The 8,966-nt window shown below is 36.7% G+C and overlaps 1 protein-coding gene across 1 annotated transcript; it reads right to left on the reverse strand.

The window, feature by feature from the left end:
* Positions 1-6,493, reverse strand: OLFML1 (olfactomedin like 1). Its single transcript, XM_009288848.2, has 3 exons — positions 6,368-6,493; positions 4,047-4,335; positions 1-780 (listed from the first exon to the last, which is right to left on the reverse strand). The coding sequence occupies exons 1-3, from the start codon at positions 6,491-6,493 to the stop codon at positions 2-4; spliced, it is 1,194 nt and encodes a 397-aa protein (XP_009287123.1). The 3' UTR covers position 1.
* Between the last annotated feature and the right edge of the window lie 2,473 nt (positions 6,494-8,966).

Consider the following 8,966-nt stretch of genomic DNA (forward strand, 5'->3'; position numbering starts at 1 on the left):
TCTAAACTTTTTGCTTTGTGTGAAGCTTGTAAATGATCTGGGATCCATCACCCCAGGCAAAGAGTTGCTTTTCTTTAGGATTGTAATGTATAGTGGAATGACTACCCTGACGTTTTGGAAAATGCAATACTGGGATTTCATAAGTATTTACAGCATCCAAAACATCATAAACACATTGTATGCGAGAGGTGCCTCCACTAGGAAAGTTGTACACAACATAGAGTGTGTTGCATGCCATGAAAGCTGCTTCAGCATCCTTGCTATTGCATGATGTGTCCCAAGTGTGCTCTACTGCCATGGTTATGTGGTTGATTTTAGTAATTACAATGTTTCCTCCAGTCTCTGGTTCTGCATGGATTGCCCAGAGCCCTTGCTCATCAATGGCAAGATCTATTTTTGTAGACGGAGAAAGCTGATAGGCAGGAATCCTTCCAGCCCCTGGCAGTAGCATTTGGTCAGTTATATTTCTTTTCTGGATATTAAATTTAATTATCTCATTTAAGGAGCCATATCTGTGATAGAACAGGAAACCCTGATATATGATGTGGCCAGTTCCTTCCCAGGCAAATGGCAAGGTGACTCTGCGAGCTTTTAGTGTATGATTGCTTTCCATGAATGTCATGATATTTGCAAATTCCAAAATAACATTATTTACAGAACCATTTAATAAATAAATCTTTGTATGCTTTTTGCCAGGATCTTTCATCCAACAGCCATGCTTATCTCCAGTCTTCTTAACTATCTTCAGGGATTTAATACCTGCAAGCATGTGGTCACAACCTGCAAGGAAACACGCAAAGACAAAAAAAAAATATTAGAGTATCTGTGAATTTTCTCGTTTCCTTTCTTTGAATTACTTAGTTTCCTTTTAATCCAACTATAAGGTCAGGCTCGATATATCAGTAAAGGTATCAGCAGCGTGGCTATGGTAAGTAGTGTTGAAGCTAATTTTATATGACATATTCAGCATCTCCTGCTAAGGAAACTGCATATATTCAGCTACACATAGTGTGTTGTTTTCTGCTCTATTAGACCAGTGTTATCCAAAAGGGATTCTATTTGTGTACCTGAGAGGAGACCAAGAGCACAGTTAGTGATTCTCTGATTATTCTTGTCAGTTCTTTTACAGGGCTGTAATTTTTACTTCAGAGAAGTGACTTCTGTTTTAGATCAACACAGTAAAATAATAAAATTTATTTCTTACTGAAAGCATACAAATTAAAATCCATTTTCCTGATATGCCATGTGTATAGTATTTTTGTTTCTCTTATCCTCTGTTAGCCTCTTTTTTTGCATTTATAATATGAAGACAAATAAAAATGGATCATCATAACAGAAAGCCAAAACCCTGGGTTATCTTCCCATTTAGCTTCCCAACACTTGCAACACAAAGGAACTAGAACAAATACATGGATCACAAAAACGGGAATGCCCATAGATTAAGGTGGTCTTTAAATGAACTGGTATGATGTCTGTGTTATCAATTCTTATGCAAGAAGTATGGCTGGGGGGATTACATAGTTGTTTACCTCACTATAGGGATAAAATTGGCACCAGCAGAGAGCGAGTCATAGTTTTGGCTTCATTACATTTTGTACGCACTTGCACAGATGTTTAAGACCAAAAACTACCAAGCTTGTGAAGACTCGGGCATTTAGATGCTAAGATCTTTATCAAGTACCATCCCTTCCAGGAAAAACTCTACTGCAAGAATTACATAGTTGTTTACCTCACTATAGGGATAAAATTGGCACCAGCAGAGAGCGAGTCATAGTTTTGGCTTCATTACATTTTGTACGCACTTGCACAGATGTTTAAGACCAAAAACTACCAAGCTTGTGAAGACTCGGGCATTTAGATGCTAAGATCTTTATCAAGTACCATCCCTTCCAGGAAAAACTCTACTGCAAAGCATACTAACAAGCTTGTTTACCAAAGGCACTCATAAATTACAAGATACACTGTTTGAAGTTTAAAGAATTGCCTTTAGTGAAGTGCAGCCATTTTAGTAAACAGAACAAACAAAGCCCAAAGGCAGGAAGTTCTGGCAGTAGATAAAATGGAGAAAGCAAAACCAGCCTCCCTGTTTGGCCTGATGTGAACCTATTGAAGTCAGTGGCAAGATTCCAGTTGCCTGTAGAAAGCAACCTTTATGTCATTTGTGTGTGCAGATACCATTTAACCAAAGCATTTGGATATTGCTGCTACAGCATGGATTTTTTTGGTGGAAGTCCTCACTCTGGATGCACCTTCCCTGAGTAAGCCACAATAGCTTTCCCAAAACTAACATTTATTGATTAGATAGATTCTAAAAACTTAAAACTATTGAGTCAAAATACCTAGCCAGCCCTAGCAACATCTTCCTCTGCAGGAGAAATAACCAGATTACTATCTGAAATCTATGAATAGTGTCTCTCTTCTTGAGAGAAGATTTTTAACTCTCTTTGGCTTTCATAACAGCTTGCAGGAAGACTGAGAAACTGAAACATTCACAGTGAGCAAAAAGTTTACCAAAATTTTTCCACATTCTCCGCAATGATACCTTCAAAGCCCACTGTTTCTTATCATACCCCTAAATGTGCAGAAGATAATTTCCCATTTCCCACCCAAAGCAGGATGAGGTATCAACTACTGCATGTAAAAACAGTGATTCTGCTTGATTGTTATTTTCAGGTCTGTGTGAACTTGAATCAAATCCAGTAACAAGGTTGGACTTAAAAAACCATTTTTTTGCTAGAGTTTTGGAGCAACTCAGCAAAAATAATCATAACTTCCGGTTAATATATGATAGCATAGAAGCAGAGCTGCTGTTTGCTAGAGTTGAGGGTCTTGCTACTTTTTCTAAGTGCTGTAAAATCTACACAGGGACGAGTTTTGCCATCGACTTCAATGGGACAAGGATCTGACTAGTACTGACAAAAGCAAAGTTGCTGTGAACTGCTGCAATAAAATTAAAAGTAATAATTTCCCACAAGGGAAAATGGAAAGTAATTTTTCCCCTCTGAAACTCTCAGAAAGATATAATTTTCAGTGTCCTTACCACAGTCAGTTTAAAAATCCCTAAATTTTTCTGCCTCTCAAGAAAATGCCTAGTGTTCAAAAAAATCTATATATGGAGAAAAGAAATCTTGATATTCAGAGCACTCAATTGTGGTGTATGATTAGAGCTCAGAAGCAGAATAGGTGACTGCTTCTGTTACCATCTGCCTTAATACTCTTTTGCTGGAAAAGTTCAAGGAAAAAATTTGAAACTTATTTGTAAAATTAAATCAGTTAATTCTGAAGTTAGTGGAATTGTATAATTGATCATGCTAAAGATCTTTCACCTAGCTTTTTTAAAAATGGCAGTTTATATTATTGTTTATTTTTCATTTCTTACAACTTTTGAATTAAGATGAAACAGACTACTTCAAATATGTCTACAATATGTAATTTACATCTATAACTCAACTTTCTTAAGGTAAAGGTACTTATAATTATAAAACTTAATTTGTTTAAAAAAAGTATAGATTGTGTATATATTCTTCATAATAGGTACCTTAACAATTTTCAAATCAGAACTAAGCTTTGCTTGCAGCTAAGCCAGTGTGCTCTCTTGGTAAAGTACATGGAGGGGAGAGGGAGAAAAAGAATGCCGGAGGAGGACAGTAAAACAGATGCAAATTGTAGAAGTGAATTAAGTCTTTTTACTAACTTGTGAGTTCACTTTTGAGTTGAGGTTTTGACCCCTGCCCACTCCAAAAAACAAAGCCCCCCCCGCCATATTCCTTGGCATAGGTGCAATACTCTGAAATGCAGTGGCATTTTTTCTGGGACTTTGCAAAAGCATACCTTCAGAGGCTTTTTACATTACTTTATAATAAAAAGCAGCTTCCAAAGAATTTTTTTTTTTTTTAAATCTAGTATTTACACAGCCAAACCCCCATGCAATTATCTGTGGTATTCACATAACTTGTGAAAATCTGTTATCCCTATACCAGCATACATGCATTGGCTAGGGGACTGTCTCGTTCAGATCAAAGTTCTGAAAAGTAAACTGTTCTTACTTGCATTAAGCATGAGTTTAAGTTTCTTTTTTTCTTCTGCTTCTTCAAATAGCTGCTGTTTCACCAGGTCTTCATGTACTTCTATACATGTATTAGAATCTGTGACAGATCCAAAATAGTCAATGTCCCTTTGTGCACGTTCAATTCTTGTTAGCAAATTCTCTACTTCACTTTTAACCTCAGCCTTATAATTGTTCAGTCCTGCCAGGCGTGACAGTACCATCTTTGAAAAGTCTCGGAATTCTTCCACGTAATCCAGTATGTCTTGGTTGCATTTTTCCAGCCTCTTCTTGAGTTAGAACACAGGAAGAAAATACATGGATATACGTGTATATTCTGTATAGATTACAACCTCATTCATGATTACTTTAAAAACTGTGCTATTCTCTCCTTTCCAGTCCCCCTGCCCCCCATCTATTTCAAACCGATGGTCTGTTGCTGTATATCTACGTGAAGAGGACATATTAGACTGGCACTAGCATTCACAGTTCTGGACAAAAATACACATTTTTTTTCTTGATGTGGTTACTGACAACCAGATACTTTGTTTTGCTGCCTAAAGAGGGAAAAGTGCTCTGGTGGAAATAGCCAGAGATACTTAAGGGCACATGATCCCTGATTACTTGCTTTCCAGACATGTTTCAGAACTCCTCCTGTAGGGCCACTGGTGAAACAGTCTCAAAAAGTTTTCTGCAGGAAATCTGCAAATGTGAACATTTCAAATAAATACACCTCTTCTGACCAAGACAGTATCTATTGTGGCTATTTTTCATCCATTTAAAATGGAAAATGGAAATACTGACATCTCTATGTTTGAGAAGGTTGTTTTTGGTTTTTTTTTGTCAAATTGTTTGCTGTATTTAAAAAAAGAACACAAGTTTCTTTATACCTAGATTCAAATTATCAACATTTTTAAAAGTGAGGAAAGTGATTTCTCTGTTGTAATGTAGCTGCTTCTATAAAGATCATAGGTGGCCTGAAAATAGAAGCCCAACTGCCACTTTGGGAAGATGAGGAAATTGAGCCAATATTTAAGCCCAAACACACAATCATAGTAGATCTAACTGCCAGATTGGGTGTTCTGACTTGGTGCTTTATGCACAGATTTCAGGTGTTTTGTTTTAAAGGTGGTGTTTGACTGGGAAATGTCTGAGTTTACTGAATGAATAGTGCAGTATGTATGTATTCCATGTAAACTTGGTGGTGGTGGTGGTTTGGTGGTTTGTTTTGCGAGGCGTGGTTTTTGTGTGCCCTCCCCCCCGCCATTTGTACGTGACCGTAAGTCCCCAGGAAGCTGTTTAACTACTTTCTACAAAAACTTTATTTTAAATGTTTTCAAGTGTTCTCTTCAATATCTGCCTCACCCTTTTTCCTGTTCTCTGTTTGGTGCCCCTTGCAACAGATTCCACAGGTGGAATTGCATCATTTTTAATGTGTGCCAAATGAATGGAAATTACCACTTGAAGTTATTCCTGTAGTGGTTAAGAAAATTTAAATCTCAGTCTACACAATGGGAACAGAATACCAGGCTAATCCTTCAGTTCTTCCTGTGTTGTGAAGTTAAGACCAGTGAGAGCTTTGTACAAAAAGGGAATGTGAGATCAGGCAAGTTAAAGCTTCTTGAAAAGTCTGCCAATGCAAGTCAGGAGCCAAGGACATGTTAATGATTTAAGATAAACTATCTATGATTACAGCGTGCCGATACTGAAAAGGTATTTTGCAGTACTGGTAGTTTTTTACTGCAGAGAAAGAAGCAGGTACTGGTACTTTTATATAATTAATTGAAAGCAAATACCTATTTCAATCTCCCAGCTGTAAGGGGATTATTTCAACTACTAGTTAAAGTGCAGATACACTGCTAGTTTACACAAATGTGTCTTGAGCTACTCTTCCAGATAAGTTCATCTGTACATAGGAAAAATACCTGATAAATTTCTATCTCCTTGTTAATACCTGACAGCACTTCTGCTGGTGACAATATGGTTATACTGTTCCCTAGCATGGACTGTGACAGTACTATAAACATTTGCATATTTAGCTAAATTCCCTGATGTCGTAAAAAATGCAAGTGATAACAGAATAAAAATATAACATTATGAAATTATATCCTGCAATAAATATTGATGTGGTAATTAGGAATCGTTATAGTTAAAGGTTTAGCTACAATTTTACTTATTTATTTAAAAAAGCTGGAAATTTATCTTCCAGATATTGTTTAGCATACAAACTGTTCTGTGTTCGCACACACAGAAGAACATTCATACATTTTCAAACCTCTTTGCAGTTAGGCAGTATTACAGAAGGATACAGATAGCACATACCTCTAAAGATAGGAAACGCCGGTCAATGTAGTTCATCAGTGCTGCATCTTGCATCATATATTGCGCTGCTCCCATGACGCTTGTGAGCAATGGAACTAATAAAAATCGGAGTTGCAAGACCAGCATTGTTTCATAAAATTTTGAAGCAAAAAGAGTAGTGAATTAATTGTCTGTGTGTGTGTGCATGCGGAGGGCAATCCCAAACACTACTGCCAGTCCAGGATTAAATGAAATTTAACAGTTGTCTGATGCTGCAATGTGAAAAAATAATACTAAAAATTACTAAAAAGTTAGAAATACTGAGGCTGCAAGTATTAAAAAGACTTAAAATGGCTGTTGCAGTTTATCATTAAAAAAATAAAGTTGTGGAAGAGGAACTGAATGTGTTTATTTCTAGAAGCCAGATGACTGCTTTCCAGTTTGTGATCCTATGATCAATCCCAGATGTTCAGTACTGAGTCACATAAAGCCTGTAGGCCAAATTTCATTAAATACAAATAAAAATAATTTCTTCCCTCCTTTCTCCTCCCATCTGCTTTCCTGTGTGACCAACACTGTGCAGTAAGTACTTGGTGTAAGTCAGCATAGATTCAAAGTCAGTGGAGCACTGGTCATTCTTTCACAGGAAGACTTGATGCATGTCTGTAGCTACTTCAGCCACCACAGTTGTTACTGTAAAACAATCTAAAGTAATTGTTTTCACTTCCACTATTCAGCCTATTTACAGTAGGACTGAAAACCATAGATAAAATTATGTAAAAAAAATCTTTTTCCTTCCCCTTCCTCTCTTCTCTTGCCAGTACTTTTTCAGCTAAAATCAATATCCTTAACACAGTTCTGTGTCAATTTAATGGAGTCCTTGATAGGTCTCTTCTTTCAGAGTAATAATTCTACTTAGGATGACTTAAAAATTAATAATATTTGATTTACATGAGTCTATTGTATTTGAGGCAATTTTTATTTATTCTTTTTCATAATTGCCATGACTGAATGCTTTGTCTGGAAATATATGTGGCTATGCTAACATTGTATTCGCTAGGAAACCATGTGTTAGGGTGTTAGAAATCTCCCTTTGTATCTGAAGCCAAACTGGATGTCTCTGTTTCTCAGAATTCTCTACCTCTTCACTTTTTTTTTCATTTTTCTTTCTCTACGTTTTTTTTTTTCTCACATTTACACAGCTTTCCTTTTCTTTCTGACTGCCTTGTGTGTAAGCATGAGACTTGTGACAAAATTCATGAAAATGTGTCACAGCAGGCAGATTTTTACCTCTGTTCGCTTGATTGTTGTGAGGTACCATTGTGTGTACTTTACAGGCAAATTTCAGAGGTGCGCAGGTAAGTATTTTTTCTTTTAATATTGCTTTATCCTAAGAGGCGTAAACAATTTGCCAGTTTCTATTTACAGGCAAAGTCAGTGATGCACAGAGAGGCTAATACTTGGTTCTCCACTCCAGTGTCGTTTCACTTTACTCCAGAACTCCTGCCTGAGAGAATGGAAAGCTTGCCAGCTTGGATCCTTGAAAGATTATGCACTGAGAATAGACACCCTAGGAAGTGTACAGTCTTCCCTGATTATGTCCTATGGAACATCTTGACAAACTGCACTGCTTTCTTTTCCACGAAATAATCAGCTTCAACACTGGGGAAGAACACAGAAAAATGATCTCTTTTCTGACCTTCTAGATGAACCTGGAATCCTTCAGAGTTGTTCTCCGAGTTTAGTATGTCTATCACAATAATCTAAGGTAATGATCAGGAAATGAAGACTATGGGATTCAATGGGTTAATTTCTTCATTTAATGGAGGGAGAAATCATACATATGTGTAAAACAAAATCTATCATGGTTTGCCTGCAGTTTGGCACATCCTTGACTCAAGTTATGACTCCAAGTCCTATTTTAAGGTAATCTGAAGTAGCAACTTAACTTTATAACTTTTAATATTCTTTTTTCATTGCAGTCTGTAGTCTGGGTTGCCCTCTAAAATAAGGCAGTAGCCTCTTTGGAGAATTTTATTGGACTATGTCAGAGCATCAGTCATAGCAGAACTCATACTGAAAGTTTTTCCTTGGAAGGGGTATTATAGGTTGTGTCTGAATTTTTGATAATTACAGACAATTCTCCAGACTTCACTAGACGGACACTACTATTTCTCAGTTTCAGAGCAACCTTATTTCTGTTTGAATCCAGACCACCTAAGCAAATAAAATACCCTAAGCAAAACATTACAAACTTACTATCAAGAAAGCATACTTAAAAGTCAGGATATAGATATATAATTTCTTTCCTTCGTCTTAAAACGAGGGCAAATTATCTACAAAGCAAAACATCTTGAACTGCTAAACATCCTATATAAGCTTAAGTATGCTGTATAAGAAACTGGATTTTGTAGTGTTGCTCCATCATTTCTCAGAATTACCAGCAGCTGAAAGACCAGAAGCTTCCAAGGATTTCTCTTAATGAGGCATTCCCGTGCTTATTAAACCATAATGTCATGGTAAATGGCAATGATGGTCCATGTCAGATGCAGTATTCTAGGAGGGCATGCTATAGCATCTGGTTAAGAACTGAGCTTTTTTTTTTTTTTCATTAGTTGTT

This window comes from Aptenodytes forsteri, unplaced genomic scaffold (assembly GCF_000699145.1).
Source record: "Aptenodytes forsteri isolate BGI_AS27 unplaced genomic scaffold, ASM69914v1 Scaffold8, whole genome shotgun sequence".
NCBI lineage: Eukaryota > Metazoa > Chordata > Aves > Sphenisciformes > Spheniscidae > Aptenodytes > Aptenodytes forsteri.